The sequence below is a fragment of the Triticum aestivum genome, chromosome 3D (assembly GCF_018294505.1).
Source record: "Triticum aestivum cultivar Chinese Spring chromosome 3D, IWGSC CS RefSeq v2.1, whole genome shotgun sequence".
In the NCBI taxonomy this organism is placed as follows: Eukaryota; Viridiplantae; Streptophyta; class Magnoliopsida; order Poales; family Poaceae; genus Triticum; species Triticum aestivum.
Genome location: NC_057802.1, coordinates 12,241,781 through 12,260,255, shown reverse-complemented (window position 1 = coordinate 12,260,255; position 18,475 = coordinate 12,241,781). Strand labels below are relative to the sequence as shown.

Below are 18,475 nucleotides of genomic sequence, written 5' to 3'. Positions count from 1 at the left end.
GGCATGTGTACTTTGATGAGCTCGTGTTCCCGTTTCAGCAGGTACCGTCACCTTCGGAGTCTCCTGATGCGCGGTTCGTCCCTGCCTCCACCTCTGGCGGACCGCCCAGCCGCGCCCCGGGTCCGGCTCTGCCCGCGCTTCCCGCGCCGGCGGCCCCCGACGCAGCGGCCTCCTCGGCCGCCCCCGCGGCCCCCGTCGCCGTGGCCCCCTCGGCCGGCCCCGCCGTGGCCCCCGTCGCCGCGGCTCCCTTGGCGGCTCCCGTCGCCACGGCCGCACCCCTCACCGGTGTGGTCACTCGGGCTCGGACTGGGACCCTGCGTCCCAGCACGCGCTACTCGTCGGACGAGTACGCATGCGCGGCTTCTACCTCGACGCCGTCACCGCTCCCCACCTCCGCTCGCGCAACCCTTCGGGATCCGAACTAGCTAGCTGCGATGCGTGAGGAGTTTGACGCCCTGCAGCGCAACCGTACGTGGCAGCTTGTCCCGCGGCCACCCCGTGCCAATGTCATCACTGGCAAGTGGGTCTTCCGCCACAAGACTCGCCCCGACGGTTCTCTCGAGCGCTACAAGGCGCGTTGGGTGGTGCGCGGCTTTCGCCAGCGCGCCGGCGTGGACTTCACCGACACCTTCGCCCCGGTTGTTAAACCGGGCACGATTCGCGCTGTTCTCCAGCTTGCTGTTTCTCGCGCTTGGCCTGTCCACCAGCTCGATGTGTCTAATGCTTTCTTGCATGGCCATCTCGACGAGCAGGTGTTCTGTCAGCAGCCGACTGGTTTCGTCGACACCGACTATCCAGACCACGTGTGCTTGCTCTCCCGTTCTCTCTACGGGTTGAAGCAGGCACCTCGGGCCTGGTACCAGCGGATCGCGGCCTTCCTCCAGCAACATGGGTTCCGGTCCACACGGTCGGATGCCTCCCTGTTTGTCTACCACCAGGGCCACGCCACCGCGTACCTCCTCCTGTACGTCGACGACATCATCCTGACTGCGTCCTCGCCAGCGCTTCTTCAGCAGATCACAGCTCGCCTCGGCACCGAGTTCGCCCTCAAGGACTTGGGGGCTCTCCACTACTTCCTCGGCATCGAGGTAGTGCGCCGGGCTACTGGCTTCTTTCTGCACCAGCAGAAGTACGCCTACGAGCTTCTGGAGCGAGCGGGCATGCTTAATTGCAAGCCTGCTTCCACGCCTGTCGATATGAAGGCTAAGGTGTCCGCCGTCGAGGGCTCTCCGGCGTCCGACGCTCCCTTCTACCGCTCCATCATCGGTGCGCTTCAGTACCTCACACTGACGCGTCCGGACATTCAGTATGCTGTCCAGTAGGTGTGCCTTCACATGCATGCTCCTCGTGACACCCATTGGGCTCTCGTGAAACGTATACTTCGGTACATACGTGGCACCACAGCCATGGGTCTCACCCTGACGGCCTCGCCCGACACCAGCCTTGTCGCCTACTCCGACGCCGACTGGGCTTGGTGTCCCGACACTCGACGCTCCACTTCCGGCTACTGCGTCTACCTCGGGCCCTCTCTGATTTCATGGTCGTCTAAACGACAACCCACGGTCTCACGATCGAGCGCCAAGGCCGAGTATCAAGCCGTGGCCAACGCCGTCGCGAAGTGTTCCTGGCTACGACAGCTACTCCAGGAGTTGCTATGTGAGGTCACCAAGGCGACGCTCGTCTACTGTGATAACGTCTCGGCGGTGTACCTCGCTGCCAACCCTGTCCATCACCGACGGACGAAGCACATCGAGCTCGACATCCACTTCGTCCAGGAGCACCACTGCACGAGATTTTGTACATCTTCGTGGAAGAGAAACTCTCTCGTGTTCGGCATTCATTTTATAGCATCATCAGCCAAACCTCGGTAGCGTATCAGCAAAATGATGCCAAAATACCAGTTATAGTTATTGCGGTAAAAAATGGCGGTCTGAATTCAAAACCAACAATTGCAAATGCAGAGAAAGCATCAATCAGACCCCGTATGCGTGTCAACTAGAACTAGTCTACATTAGGAGTTTGTGCTGGAAATGGGAAGAGGAAATGATAGGAACCACTAGTGTCACTTACTTTAATTTTGGCTTGTTTCTATTCTATGGCCAGTACCTCCACGAATATTTTGGTCTAGGTCTTCCGTACATTTTCGTGGAGGAGAAACTTGTCACCGTAGGGACGATTACCCATGCAACATTCCCGAGAGTTCATGCCAGCCTGGTCCATGGAATTTAGAATGCATTGGAACAGAGCTCAATATGAGTACTCCATACCATCCGCAAACGGATGGTCAATCTGAGCGGGTCAATCAGTGTTTGGAAATCTACCTACGGTGTTTCATTCACGCATGCCCCAACCACTGGAACCAGTTTCTGGCTCTTGTAGAATTTTGGTACAATTCCAGTCACCACTCAGCTTTGAACATGTCTCCGTTTCAAGCGCTGTATGGGCATGAGCCGCGACACTGGGGAATAGAGGCCGCGTCAGTATGCAAGATTCCAGAGCTGAAGGAATGGCTAGAGGAAAGGAAGACCATGCAACAGGTCCTCAAGCAACACCTACAACGCGCGCGGCATCTCATGAAAGTTCAGGCCGACAAAAAACGATCAGAACGAGAGTTTGCTGTGGGGGACGCTGTCTTCGTCAAGTTGCAGCCATATGTGCAATCATCAGTGCATCGTCGATCCAACCACAAGCTGGCATTCAGGTACTTTGGACCATTTAAAATCATCAAGCGCATCAATCCTGTGGCTTACGAACTGGACTTACCGGAGGGATCGTGAGTGCACTCGGTCTTCCATGTGTCCCAGCTGCGTCGAGCGCTGTCACCAGGTACAACAGCCTCGACTATCTTACCAAGCCTGAAGTCACCTGAACTGTTTCCAGTGGAACTCCTGAACAAGCGCTGGCGTCAAACACCGTCGGGAAGACGCGGACAGTACTTGATTCGATGGTCAGATTCCGAGCTGTTGGACGCATCGTGGGAAGACGCGTTGGCTCTCAAGAACCGCTTTCCTGTGGTAGCAGCTTGGGGACAAGCGTGCTCTCAAGGAGCAGGGGATGTCAGCGTCCCTGATTCAGAGAGAGGCGGCAAAGACTCGGGCATTGACAAGGCAGCCAGCGTGGCTTCAGAAAGGGAAGAAGGAACCAATCAGGGCCAAGACCGCGTCATCAGGCGTCCACCTAGGATCAAGCACCCAAGCCGCCGGTTCGTGGGCCCAGAGTGGGTGAACCCTTCTTAAGGCCAAGTGGAGCAACGGAGACGGCATCCAGTGAGATCAGGCACTGGCACGGCACGGCACGGCATTCCTTTTGCTTTTGCTTTCTTCTTCCCCTTCCCACAAGTCAAAGTGTAACTCTGTAAGCTACCCTGTGAGCGTGAGAATTCAGATCGAGATCCATTGCCTAACACCATAGTTGCAAATCAAGAGAAGGTACTAGACAGAACCTGTATGCGTGTCAGCTTGAACTAGTCTACGTACGAATTTTGTGCTCGAAGAGAGAAGGATCGAAGCCAGTAGCTAGTTTCACCTGGAAGGGAACAACTGATATTTGGTCTTGGTCTACGTTGTCCCACAAAGCGGTGTCTCTAGGAGGAAGCACGACTAAGCTGCAGGAGCCTTCCGTACATTTTCGTGGAGGAGAAACTTGTCACCGTAGGAACGTTTACCCATCCAACATTCCCGAGAGTAAACGGACCAGGTAAACAACAAAGAATGCGTACCTTGGCTGTGCGTGCCCCGCGGGCGGAGCACCACTCACTCTGGACGCTGGACACGCCACACGAAATATAGTGGCACCACCCCATTGGACGAGGAGTTCAGGCCAGCCTGGTCCATGGAATTTAGAATAACTATCCTCCAATGCTAGCGTGTGCACGCTGCACATCTTCAGCCCACGGCCATGACCGGCATGCTACGGTCCACGGCGCCCGTCCCCGCGTCTTTGGCTCCTTCAATTCAACTTGTTGACTCGTCGCACGTACGGTGCGGCCATGACCGCCTGCATATGCACGATGCTTCCGGCGCTCCGGCGGGGAGCACGACTTTTCCCAATTCCATGGATATAAATATGATGCACCTCAACCACCAACAACGCCGTCGATCGTCACACAAGTGCCGAAGACAAACGAACCAGCCGACTGAACAACTTTCGTAAAGAGAGTTAAGGTCTTAGTTTGAGGTTGCCAAGGTCAATCGTAACCACCATGCCGCCGGCCATGCAAGTAGCGGAAGGGGCCGGGCTGAGAAGCAACGGGCCCCGGATCCTGATGAACGCGGCCCAGCGTGCCCTCAGCCGTGGCGCGTCGTCGTCGTTGGGGAGCCCCAGGTCGCCTCCGCCCTCCTACGGGAGCATCGTTACAGTGCTCAGCATCGACGGCGGTGGCGTGCGCGGGATCATCCCCGGCACCATCCTCGCCTTCCTCGAGGAGAAGCTCCAGGAGCTCGACGGGCCCGAGGCGAGGATCTCGGACTACTTCGACGTGATCGCCGGGACGAGCACCGGCGGGCTGGTGACGGCCATGCTCAGCGCGCCCGACGACGCGGGCCGTCCGCTCTTCGCCGCCAAGGACATCAACAAGTTCTACCTCGACCACTGCCCGAGTATCTTCCCTCAAGCCAGGTACACAATAACACAAATCGCACGCACAAATCTCCTGCATCCTTGATCGACCATCTTGATGTATGTGTGTATGTTCTGTGGTGCAGCAAAGGGCCCTTCAGCTTGATGAGGAGCATGATGGGACCCAAGTACAACGGCGAGTACCTCCACTCCGTCGTCAAGGAGCTGCTCGGCGACACGCGGGTCGGCGACACGCTCAACAACGTCGTCATCCCAACCTTCGACATCAAACTCCTGCAGCCCACAATCTTCTCCACTTACAACGTATGTGATGTGTGAACAGATTACTAATAAACATGTTGCTTGCACGGTTGCACCATGCCGTCTGATTTATATATGGAACTTGTATGTAGGCCATGAAGGATAAATCGAAAAACGCTCTTCTATCGGACGTCTGCATCAGCACGTCCGCTGCGCCGACCTACCTCCCCGGCCACCACTTCCGGACAGAGCAAGAGGATGGCAAAGTCCGGGAATTCAACCTCATCGACGGTGGCGTTGCTGCAAACAATCCGGTGAGTTCGTCGTGCTAACACGACACGCCACCTCAATTATAGTGAGACTTGTTAACCTAATTAATTGGATTATCATCTAATAGTATAACAATTAACTAACTGTCATCCGGTTATGATGTTGATGTATGGAAACCGTTGACTATCATCCGGTTATGATATCGATGTATTGAACGTTCTCTGTCGTTTGACAACCGACGTGGATATATTACAGACCTTGCTGGCAATGACGGACGTAAGCAAGCAGATCCTGATGGGAAACCCAGACTTCTTCCCCATCAAGCCCGCGGACTACGGCAAGTTCATGATCCTTTCGCTGGGCACCGGTACCGCCAAGATCGAAGAGAAGTTCGACGCTGCCGAATGCAGCAAGTGGGGCCTTCTTGGGTGGCTCTACAACAGGGGCGCCACGCCCATCATCGATAGCTTCAGCCAGGCCAGTGCTGACCTTGTGGACATCCACGCCTCTGTGCTCTTTCAGGCGCTTCACTGCGAGAAGCGCTACCTCCGGATCCAAGACGACGAGCTCAAGGGTGAGACGGCCTCCGTCGACGTGTCAACGCCGGAGAACCTCAACCGGCTCGTCGACGTTGGCAAGGCACTGCTCAAGAGGCAGGTGTGCAAAGTGAACGCTGAGACGGGGAAGAATGAGCCCGACCAACATAGGGGCACGAATGAGGAGGAGTTGGTCAATTTCGCACGCATGTTGTCGGAGGAGCGCAAAGCCAGACTTCGGAAGGAGGGCGATGTTGAACTCTAGAGACTTGGGGCATTCCTTACTATTCGAATTTGATGAGACTGACGAGCACTACCTATATTATTTGTATAGATAGATATATTTGTGTACATATTAATTTGTTGATAGTCATTTATATCTGTTTATTCATGTAGATATTCATTGTTTGTCCAATATTCCCTCTATAAACCACTGCGTATATGGCATGGATGTCCCAATTTGTGAATTTCTTTCATTGTCCATACATGTTGGGTAACTGTCACTTGGTTTTTTCTCAACCTTGATTAATGCACGATAATGGCGGACGTTCCCACATTATCATCATCACATGTACTCCTCGTCAACAAGCACTTTGTCATCTTTTATTTTTGTGAACTTGTTGAACTTCTTATTAAGTACAGTCTTCTCGGACTTGTCTTCGTGTCTCTCAAATGGACAATCCACAACAAAGTGTTGCGAGCTATCATAGTTGGAGCACTTTCTTCTCCCAAAGGACTCCTCCTTGAGATTCCTTCTCTTGTTCGCCATGGTGCCTGAGTAGTTCTTGACCAAGAGGGCCAAGTCTTCTTCAAAATTATTTATCGGGCACACGGTATCAACATATTCTTGAACACTTTCTTCTTCTACTACTTCCTCTCTAGTTGCCCGAACAACCACTTTCTTGGCCTTGAGAGCAAGATTTGAGTTTCTTCATCCTTTCAAACAACGGAAATCATACCGACACCGGTGATGATGACGAAGTCCTCAAACACCATGAGGTTGATGTCCAATCGGGCGATGACGACAACCATCTTCACAAAGGAGTCGGAGGAAGAAGGACAGGAAACCTCTAGGCATCTTTCCCACCTTTTTTAGTACTTCCCAACAAGTTTTGCACGTGTGTTGCCCACTCGGCAGAGGCAAGGTGGTGATAACATGGGTGAAAATTGGATGAATGAATTGGACCAGTGTTATTCCATTAATGATCATCACATATATACATGTGAGGCTCGCCTGATCATGGGGTGTGGGAGAACCATAGTGATAGTTGCCTGCATGACAAGTTTATAGAAAAGAGGATTATTGTCTAATTACCTGGATTAGCTAAACCAGTCTCCACCAAAACATTTGCGTTGTGTCTTCATTGGACACCTATAGGGTGTGATAAAAATTTGAGATCGTTACGGCAAAAACATAATGCACATGGCGGGGCCGCATATATATATATATATATATATATATATATATATATATATATATATATATATATATATATATATATATATATATATATATATATATATCCAGACGTTAGCAGTGGCGGACGATACTTATGCCCGCCACATCTGGATATTTAGAATTTATTTTTTTCACGGGTCATCCAATTTATCTGTGGCGGGCATATTTAGTGCCCTCCACTGATACCCTCCATACTAGTGGCAGGTAGTTAACCTTGCCCGTCAGTGCTCACTTTCATTACGTGCGCAAATTTGGGGACACTTGTGGCGGGCGCTTATACTCCCCCCCCCCCCCCCCCCCCCACTGCTATGCTAACAACAGTGGTGTATATGTTTTGCTACCCGCCACTGCTGCGTTTCAAAAATAGCAGTGACGGGTGCCTTCCTTTGCCCGCCACCAATTTTAGGCCACCTGTAACACTTTACTCAGTAGTGAACTGTGGGACATGAGATAGAGAGAGATTGGAATGTGAGGAGACTGCAGAGTACGAGAGATGTGGGTAGTGGTGATGGGTGGTGAGGGGTTAGCTGCTAGGGCTCACGATGTTTCTGTACAAGATGTTTCTAATGGGCCTAGCGAGCCGGTATTTTTTGGTGGCAGGTGTAGAAAACGATCCGCCTCACAATACTGTGTTTATGCTACGAGGTCTACCTGTTATTTTTTGGTGGCAGGCGTGAACAATGATAAGTCCCGAACGTCTATCTGTTTTTTCTTTTGAACATCAGTACAGACATAAGCGCTCATATCACTAGTAGAAAAAGAGGCTTCCATACGCCCCCATTAGTCCCCAAAATAATCGAACCGCGACAAAAGGGGTCTTTAGTCGCGGTTCGGGAGGAGACCCGCGACCAACTATCTGGGCCCAGCGCGCTCGGTCGACAGCTGGCGGACGGGAGGGGCTTTAGTCCCGGTTGGCCTGGCCAACCGGGACTAAAGGTCCCCGAAGGCCTTTAGTCGCGGGCCAACCGGGACTAAAGGTCCCCGAAGGCCTTTAGTCGCGGTTGGCCAGGCCAACCGGGACTAAAGGCCCATCCCTATATATAGGACTCAGCTCACTTCACTTCACTCAGCTCACTTCACAATATTCAGAAGGGGGTGGTGGGTTTGCTTTTGGTTCCTCCTATGCACACAAGGTGTTCGATGAAATGCCCGAGAGCCTGAAACAAACATGATATGAAGTGTCCGAGCCACACTTGAGCTTTCTCATTTATTTTTCCTCCGCGATCGCGGTTAGCAACTTGAACCTTTCATGTGTCATTGATAAAATATGCATGTGTGTAGTTCATTGTTTAATTTGTATTATTTCTAGCTAGTTAGTTTAACAAATGCATGATGGTTAATTATATACTTTATATAATAATAATGCAGATGAATCGGCAATGGATGTACGGTCCCCGACTCTCCGGCGAGTTCACTACGGGTTTGAAAGATTTCCTCGTAGTGGCAAATGCGAACAAGCAGCAAGGTTTTATTATATGTCCATGTGCTGTCTGTAAGAATCAGAAGGGTTACTCCTCCTCAAGAGACGTTCACATGCACCTGCTTCGGCACGGTTTCATGCGAAGCTATAATTGTTGGACCAAGCATGGAGAAAGAGGGGTTAGAATGGAAGAAGATGAAGAAGGGGATGATATCGATGACAACTATCATGATCATTTCGGTGATACTTTCATGGAGGATGATGCTGAAGGTGGGGAAGGGTTAGGTGAAGGTGAAGAAGAGGCACATGATGAGCCCGCTGATGATCTTGGTCGGACCATTGCTGATGCACGGAGACGCTGCGAAACTGACAAGGATAGGGAGAATTTGGATCGCATGTTAGAGGATCACAAAAAGTCTTTGTATCCAGGATGCGATAATAGTCTGAAAAAGCTGGGCTGCACACTGGATTTGCTAAAATGGAAGGCACAGGAAGGTGTAGGTGACTCATCATTTGAAAATTTGCTGAAAATGCTGAAGAATATGTTTCCGAAGAATAACGAGTTGCCCGCCAGTACGTACGAAGCAAAGAAGGTTGTCTGCCCTCTAGGTTTAGAGGTTCTGAAGATACATGCATGCATTAACGACTGCATCCTCTACCGCGGTGAATACGAGAATTTGAATGAATGCCCTGTATGCACTGCATTGCGTTATAAGATCAGAGGCGATGACCCTGGTGACGATGTTGAGGGCGAGAAACCCAGGAAGAGGGTTCCCGCCAAGGTGATGTGGTATGCTCCTATAATACCACGGTTGAAACGTCTGTTCAGGAACAAAAAGCATGCCAAGTCATTGCGATGGCACAAAGAGGACCGTAAGTCCGACGGGGAGTTGAGACACACCGCTGATGGAACGCAATGGAGAAAGATCGACAGAGTGTTCAAAGATTTTGCAGCTGACGCAAGGAACATAAGATTTGGTCTAAGTACTGATGGCATGAATCCTTTTGGCGAGCAGAGCTCCAGCCATAGCACCTGGCCCGTGACTCTATGCATCTACAACCTTCCTCCTTGGTTGTGCATGAAGCGGAAGTTCATTATGATGCCAGTGCTCATCCAAGGTCCAAAGCAACCCGGGAACGACATCGATGTGTACCTAAGGCCATTAGTTGATGAACTTTTACAGTTGTGGGCCAGACCTGGTGTACGTGTCTGGGATGAGCACAAAGGAGAGGAATTTGACCTACGAGCGTTGCTTTTTGTAACCATCAACGATTGGCCTGCTCTCAGTAACCTTTCGGGACAGACAAATAAGGGATACAATGCATGCACGCACTGCTTACATGAGACTGAAAGTGTACGTTTGGTTAATTGTAAGAAGAACGTGTACCTGGGTCATCGTTGATTTCTTCCCCGAAATCATAACGTAAGAAAGAAAGGCAAGCATTTCAACGGCAAGGCAGATCACCGGCCGAAGCCTGCGGAACGTACTGGTGCTGAGATATTTGATATGGTTAAGGATTTGAAAGTCATCTTTGGAAAGGGTCCTGGCGGACAATCAGTTCCGCGGGGAGTTGACGGGCACGCACCCATGTGGAAGAAGAAATCTATATTTTGGGAGCTAGAATATTGGAAAGTCCTAGATGTCCGCTCTGCAATCGACGTGATGCATGTTACGAAGAATATTTGCGTGAACCTGCTAAGCTTCTTGGGCGTGTATGGGAAGACAAATGATACAAAGGAAGCACGGCAGGACCAGCAACTTTTGAAAGACCCAGATGACCGGCATCCGGAATGGTTTCAAGGTCGTGCCAGCTACGCTCTTACCAAAGAAGAGAAGGTCATTTTTTTTGAATGCCTGAGCAGTATGAAGGTCCCGTCTGGCTTCTCGTCGAATATAAAGGGAATAATAAACATGGCGGAGAAAAAGTTCCAAAACCTGAAGACTCACGACTACCACGTGATTATGACGCAATTGCTTCCGATTGCTTTGAGGGGGCTCCTACCGGAAAATGTTCGAGTAGCCATTGTGAAGCTATGTGCATTCCTCAATGCAATCTCTCAGAAGGTAATGAATCCAGAAGATCTACCACGGTTACAGAACGATGTGGTCCAATGCCTTGTCAGTTTCGAGTTGGTGTTCCCACCATCCTTCTTCGATATTATGACGCACCTCCTGCTCCACCTAGTCGAAGAGATTTTCATTCTCGGTCCTGTATTTCTACACAATATGTTCCCCTTTGAGAGGTTCATGGGAGTATTAAAGAAATATGTTCGTAACCGTGCTAGGCCAGAAGGAAGCATCGTCAAGGGCTATGGAAATGAGGAGGTAATTGAGTTCTGTATTGACTATGTTCCTGACCTTAAGCCGATTGGTATTCCTCAATCGCGGAACGAGGGGAGACTAAGTGGAAAAGGCACGATCGGAAGGAAATCAACGATATGTACGGACGGTCATTCTATGACTGAAGCACACCACACAGTTCTGCAAAATTCCAGCTTGGTGGCTCCGTACTTCGAGCAACACAAGAATATTTTACGCTCGGACAACCCGGGGAAGCCTGAATCCTGGATTAGAAAGGCCCACATGGAGACTTTCGGCAGTTGGTTGCGAAAACATTTAATGAATGACAATGATGTTGGAGATCAGCTGTACATGTTGGCCAAGACACCATCTTCGACTATAACAACTTTCCAAGGGTACGAGATAAATGGGAATACATTTTACACCATCGCCCAAGATAAAAAGAGCACCAACCAAAACAGTGGTGTCCGCTTTGATGCAGCAACCGAGAATGGGCAAAAGGTCACATATTATGGTTACATAGAGGAGATATGGGAACTTGACTATGGACCCTCCTTTAAGGTCCCTTTGTTCCGGTGCAAATGGTTCAAGCTAACAGGAGGTGGGGTAAAGGTGGACGAGCAATACGGAATGACAATGGTGGATTTCAACAATCTTGGTTACCTTGACGAACCATTCGTCCTTGCCAAAGATGTCGCTCAGGTTTTTTATTTGAAGGACATGAGTAGCAAACCGAGGAAACGGAAAGATAAGAAAACGATCAGTACATCATGCGATGATCCAAAGCGCCACATTGTTCTTTCAGGGAAAAGAAACATCGTGGGAGTGGAGGACAAGACAGACATGTCAGAAGATTATAATATGTTTGGTGAAATTCCGCCCTTCAAAGTGAACACTGACCCAAGCATTAAGTTAAATGATGAGGATGCTCCATGGATACGGCACAATCGTAAGCAAGCAGGGACACAAGGGAAGAATTGATGTGTAATAATTTATTGTACCAAACTTTGTTGAATGGATCATGTGAATTAAAACGTACGATGGCGAATCCGGATGATTTGTATTTGGTCGATGAACTGAATGATGTATCAAACCTTTTGTCAAACCTCCCATTCTCCTCTCGACGCCGAAGCCCTGCCCCGACGCCGATCGACGCCGACGCCAACGCCGACGCCCTGCCCCGACGCCGACGCCCTGCCCCCGTGAGCTCCGCCGCCCCCCACTTCCCCTGCCCTGCGCGCCGCCGCCCCCGCCCCCAGTGAGCGCCGCCGCCGCCCCTGCCCTGCCCTAGTGCGCCGCCGCCACCGCCGCCCCTGCCCTGCCCGCCGCCCGCCGCCCCTGGCCCTGCCCCTAGCCCTGCCCCTGCCCGCCGCCCGCCGCCCGCCGCCCGCTGCCCCTGCCTGCCGTCCTCCGCCTCCCGCCGCCGGAAAAGGAAGAAGAAGAAAGAAAAAGGAAGAAGAAGGAAAATGTTAATGTTAAATATTAAATGAAGAAAGAAACCAAAAAGAAAAAGGAAGAAGAAGAAAGAAAAAGGAAGAAGAAGAAAGAAACCAAATGAAAATGTTAAATGTTAAATGAAGAAAAAAGGAAGAAGAAACAAAAAAGGAAGAAGAAAGAAAAAAGGAAGAAGAAACAAAAAAGGAAGAAGAAAGAAAAAAGGAAGAAAATGTTAAATGAAGAAAAAAAGAAGAAAAAAGGAAGAAGAAAGAAACCAAATGAAAACCAAAAAGAAAAACAAAGAAAACAAAACAAAAGAAACCAATGCAAAAGAAACCAAAACAGAAGAAAAGGAAAAACAAAATAAGAAAATGTTAAATGAAGAAAAAAAGAAGAAAAAAGGAAGAAGAAAGAAACCAAATGAAAACCAAAAAGAAAAACAAAGAAAACAAAACAAAAGAAACCAATGCAAAAGAAACCAAAACAGAAGAAAAGGAAAAACAAAATAAGAAAAGGAAGAAGAAAAGGAAGAAGAAAAGGAAAAAGAAAAGGAAGAAGAAAAGGAAAAAACAAAATAAGAAAAGGAAAAAAGAAAAGGAAGAAGAAAAGGAGTGCTCAATAATCTTATTTTTTAATTCCTCCTCCTCTATGTCCCCTTAATCTTATTTTTTAATTCCTTTATACTTAAAGAATTTTTACTACATGCAGGAGTGACATATGGCGGACGATAGAGCCGAGCCGCTTAGGGATCCGGAGGCTGAACGTTATTTAATGGGCATCATCAACAACGAGATTCCTTATGTGCCGGGCTCAGAATATGAGCAAGAAGAGGATGTAGTCTCTTCTTTTCTGAACCTTGACGGTGGAACAGACATTGTCGATGATCAAGAAGGTGAAGGAACGGACATTGTCGACGGAGGTCAACCGTCAACAAACGACGATCTCGAATTGCAAGTAGCAACCACCTCCGGCGAGGTATATATATACATTGAGCCTCTCGTGATACAAATTTACTGAAATGTGAATACATATGTATTAACGCGCGCGACTCTCTTTCTTTTTTTAGCCCTCGGCCGGATCGAGTACGACAAAGCGTGGCAAATCCAAGGCGATGAAAACAGGAGAAACATATGCCATTGAGTTTGTCAGTGGAACCGGCAAGCCCCTACAGCACACCTCAAAGTTTATCAACCAATGCGGAGTCGTTGTTAGAGACAACGTCCCGATCACCGTCCAGGAATGGAAGGAGCCAAAGAAGGCACGTCTTGGTTTCAGTTTTGTCGACAAGAGAACGAAAAAGGATTGCTGGAGAAAGCTTATGGAACATTTCATTCTACCACCGGAATACAACAAAGTCGATGAATTCGGTAACGAGGTTCCGGGTGGACGTGAGAGGAGGAGGCTAGTTAAAGAGTTCGCTCTTCAGAAGATGGGCGAAGCATTCCGGAACTTCAAGAAAAATTTAACCCGTGACTATGTCAACAAGGGCAAGACTGGACAACATGAGAAACTGAAAGATGATTGGCCAGAATTTGTGAGGCAAAAGCAATCGGAGCATTTCAAGGAAATATCGAAAAAAATAAGGATAATGCGAGTAAGAAAAAGTTCCATCATATTATGGGGCCAGGAGGATACCGCCTTTCGGAGCCTAGGTGGCAGAAGATGGAGGAAGACCTGAGGGTGCGAGGAATCCCTCTAGGTACAGAGGGATGGGACCCAAGGGCCAAAAGCTGGTGGTACGGGCATGGGGGATCGCTAGACCCGGAGACAGGGGTCTGTGTTCACCGGCAGAAAAAGTTTGCTCCCACCCAAGCCCTTATTGACGCAATGACCCAAGCTCAAGAGGGCTTGATCAAGTTCAACAGAGAGAAAGACGCACTGACAACAGCCCTCGGGAATGATGAACACGGAGGACGTGTACGAGGCAAAGGCAAAGTTCCGTGGAAAGTAGGGTTTTCCCAGGACAATGACCCGTACTGTTACAGAAGCCGTAAGAGAAAGACGGACCGGGATGCAGATCTTATGGCGAAGTTTGCATCGGAACTCCATGAGTTGAAGCAGACAGTGCATGAACTAGTAAAAGAAAAATCGGCTGCAGGGCCGCATGAAGATCATGAAGCGGATCGCGGAAGCCAGCAGCGGAGAAGCAGCATGGCTTCCACGGATGCCCCGCCTGGTGCTAGTGCACCGATGATCGAGATTCGTGCACCGGAGCCTCACTACCCCGTGGATGATGTAAAGGAGATGAAAGAATGTGATCTGCATTATCCCGTGGGGAATGTTTCCACGAAGGTAGCTAGTGGCAGTGCTTTACCCTGTACACCTGGAGCACTCCACCACAACAACCCCATTGCATATGGCTATGCTCGTGTCACGGTGGAAGACATAGTCCAAGGGTTTGAGGACCTGGAGATTGACAAAGCTACACCCGAAGGGGAGAGAAGACTTGGAGATGTCAAGCGCCAGATCATTCTATGGAAAAAGAAGTACATAGTGTTTCCAGGCGAGGCGCCAAGGCTAGCAAGTCCACCCCCCTCCGATGGTGGTGGTGGTGGCGGTGGTGGCGGTGGTGGTGGTTCACCTACACCTCCTTCACGCCATTCGACGCCGTCCCCCGATCCACAACCTCCGGCGGGTACGACGCCCCCCAATCCTCCTTCGGCGGGTACGACGCCCCCCAATCCACCTCCGGCGAAGAAGCAGAAGCAGGCGGACAGCAAGGAAACCCGCTCCTGGACTATTAACCCGGACCCTTATGTACCTAAGACCACAAGGGTACCGGAGCCATCACTGAAGCCTCTCCTCCCAAGGCCTTGGGAACTTAGAGAAGCTGAAACCAAATTGGCCGCGTCTGCTTATTATGAGAAATGGAAGGCGGATATGAAGGCGATAAAAGAGCCTGAGCCCAAGCAAGTATTCACTGAGAAGCAAAAGAAGTGGGCTAAGGATTTTTTGACGACACCGTCCCAAGCCGAGCTGAATATGCCTGACGACTATGGACATGAACTTCGTAGGCAAGCAAAAATATTGAAGGAGGAGAAAGAAGAAAGTAAAAAAAGCGGGAAACAAGTTGACCAGCTCGGGATGCAGAAGAAACAATCGATCCCCCCGCTCATAGTGAAAGCCGGTCCGGAAGAGGACCCCGAGATCATAGCAGCTGCGGCAGCACTTGGATTGACTGTAGCGAGTGCCATGAAACAAGCGTCCGAGATGGGTTTGACTCTTCGTGCCTTCTTAGGCCTTGAGGATGCGCCAGTATGTGAGATAGCATTACAATATGTGCGGAATGGGCCTCTCGTCGAGCCTGCGCGGGAAAAGAGTCTACCACCACAAATGTGAAATCTGCTACGTTGGTACAAGCAATTCATAACATGGGCCGACAAAGAATATGTTTATGCGGATGTTACAGAGGAGCATCACACTAAACGGTACTCTGTACAAGTTCATATGAGTGAATTGTTTCAGTTGTTCAATCTGCGCGACCTCGACAAATCTATGCTGAGTTGCTACGTTCTGTAAGTGATTTATTTCTACCTCATCTCGTTCTTCATTGCCTGCACTATATATATATATATATATATATATATATATATATATATATATATATATATATATATATATATATATATATTGTCCTAACTATATTGTTGCGTACGCTATTATGCAGATTGAAGATTTGGGAATGCAAAATAAGAAACATCCATGATGTTGGGTTCATTGACCCACATATCGTTAATGGACATGTGTTACAACATCACCCCGAAGACGTGGAGAAAGATTTGTACAAGTTTCTTAGAAAGCATCAACTCAAAAGTCATATTCTATTTCCTTACCATTTTGGGTGAGTGTTTCTCTCTTGTGCCCATTCTCTTTTGTTTACTCCATGCATGGTATGTCTAATCGATGAGTTATGCATGACTGTGCATGTAACGTGTCCGCAGGTTCCACTGGATTCTGCTAAATATTGAACTTCACACCTCCAGAGTTCTAATCATGGACTCTATGGATTCGGATCCAAAGCGTTGGGCCGACATGAGAAAAATGCTGCAAAAGTAATTATTTTCAATCATTTGAGCTCTATATCGATCGGTCTCTTTCGTTCATTTCCTAATATCAAGTAACTAATAACTCCCTTGTTCATTTAATTTTCTTTGCCCTGTAGGGTTTGGAGACGGTTCTCAGAAGAAATTGTCAGTGAATTCAAACATGAGCTAGATTTTAGAAGGTTAGTTAATGTGGATAAGCAGCCACCGGGGACCAATCTATGTGGATACTATGTTTGTGAGAACATCCGGAGACACACCTCTGAGCGGAAGGCATCGGATAGCGTGCGCAACGCGACGGATAACTTGCGGAGGAGGCTTAGTCCAGAAGCTCGCTTCCGACCAATTCAAGATGAATTAGCAGGATTTTTCATGAGGGAAGTCATCAATCCTAAAGGAGAACACTATACCGAGGATGAAGAAATTTATATGCATACCCGAGATTGAAACTTGTTCGAAGTTGTATATGGTCATCCATCCTAATTGTGTATGGAAACTTGTTCGAAGTTGTATATGGTCACCCGAGATTGAATATATATATTATATATTCCTCTTGAATTCTTCTTGTTTGAAATTTCATATGCATGTATATAGTAGCGTAGAATATGTGTACTGAAACTTCATCAAAATTAAAATAAAACACAAAATAAAATATAAAAGAAATAAAACACTACAAATTAAAAAGAAACCAGGTTTAGGGGGGCTAAAACCCTAAACCTGCGGAGGAGGCCTTTAGTCCCGGTTAGCCACGAGAACCGGGACTAAAGGTCCTCCGTCCCGACAGACCCCTGGCGCCCACGTGGACGGGCCTTTAGTCCCGGTTAGCCATGAGAACCGGGACTAAAGCCTTTAGTCGCGGTTCGTAAGAGGCGCGACTAAAGGGGGGGGTCTTTAGTCGCGCATATTTAGTCCCGGTTGCACAGCCGGGACTAAAGGCCTTTGCGAACCGGGACTAAAGGCCCATTTTCTACCAGTGTATACACGCGCATACACTCACCCCTATGAACGCACACATGCACACATTACCCCTATGAGCACCTCCGAAAGACTGAGCCGGCATATTATCTTGAGATTTACGAAGTCACCGTAGGCGTCTCGTCGTCAACGAGAACGTCTCTTCCCACTGAATGCGCATCGCAGGAAATACTGAAATAAATTCAGGAATAAATGTGAGCACCAGAATTTATGTGGGTGGTAAAAATGTGGCCCCACCTCGAATGTCATTACGTTCGAGTCGGATTAAGCTATCAAAGACGGGGTTTTTAGCCCCACCTTGATAACTTGCTTTGCAGTGATATCCCTTTTTTGTTGGCTTTTGGTTGTGATATCACATATTGTATGTGAACATTGAGCATGCATCCTGCAAATTACGAAGTGACAAGATTTTTTTTTTTTGGTGCTGCTCAAACCTGGGCAGTTTTTCTGTTTCCTCCTTCCTTCATCTTATTTGTAGCTAACAGAACATAAATAAACAAAAGAAACGAAAACACGGAGACACTGCAGACATGCATGGCTTCGCACGCAACAAAAGAAAAGAAAGAAAACAATAGCACGTCGACAATGCCAGCCGTTATTATGCATACCCCCTTCGTCCCAAAATAAGTGTCACATACTTAATAAAACTTTGTACTACTAAATTTGTATACTAGGTTTGCGACACTTATGTTGAGAGACAACTAAAACCGAGCTAGTAAAAAAAATGATGGAAGAAATATGAATGGCGGGCACTAGCTAGCCCGCAAAGCAGGCTAGTATTTCGAAGAAATACGGCGCCCCCAAGCTTGGATAGGCTTAGAAAGGCACTTGTGCTGGCTTGGCCAGATTCCAGCACATCCGCCAGCACTCAGCGAACGACTTGGCCTCAGACGCCGTCGCGATGAGGAGGAGCAGGCATACACACAACACAGCAGCGATGCGCTTCGAGCCCATGGCTGGAGTATCAACTGGCTACAAACTGATTGAGATACACTAGCACAGGTACGTACCTACGTACGACGTGTGGTATTTATAGAGGAGGTGGCCGGAACTACGGAAGAGTGGATGAGACCGGCCGGAGTGCGTGCATGTGCATGGCCACGTGCATCATCCATCGAGGCCGGCCGATCCGACATTTGCGCGCGGGCCGCATGCATGTGCATGGACAAGGCGTCAGCGCGCACGGCGCTCGATCTGTTGTGTCACGACTGGAC

At 49.0% G+C, this 18,475-nt stretch overlaps 1 protein-coding gene across 1 annotated transcript; it reads left to right on the top strand.

Annotated features, from left to right (window-relative positions):
• Positions 1-4,081: 4,081 nt before the first annotated feature.
• On the top strand, positions 4,082-6,083 carry LOC123073745 (patatin-like protein 2). Its single transcript, XM_044496791.1, has 4 exons — positions 4,082-4,617; positions 4,704-4,881; positions 4,971-5,132; positions 5,344-6,083. The coding sequence occupies exons 1-4, from the start codon at positions 4,202-4,204 to the stop codon at positions 5,887-5,889; spliced, it is 1,302 nt and encodes a 433-aa protein (XP_044352726.1). The 5' UTR covers positions 4,082-4,201; the 3' UTR covers positions 5,890-6,083.
• Positions 6,084-18,475: the final 12,392 nt, after the last annotated feature.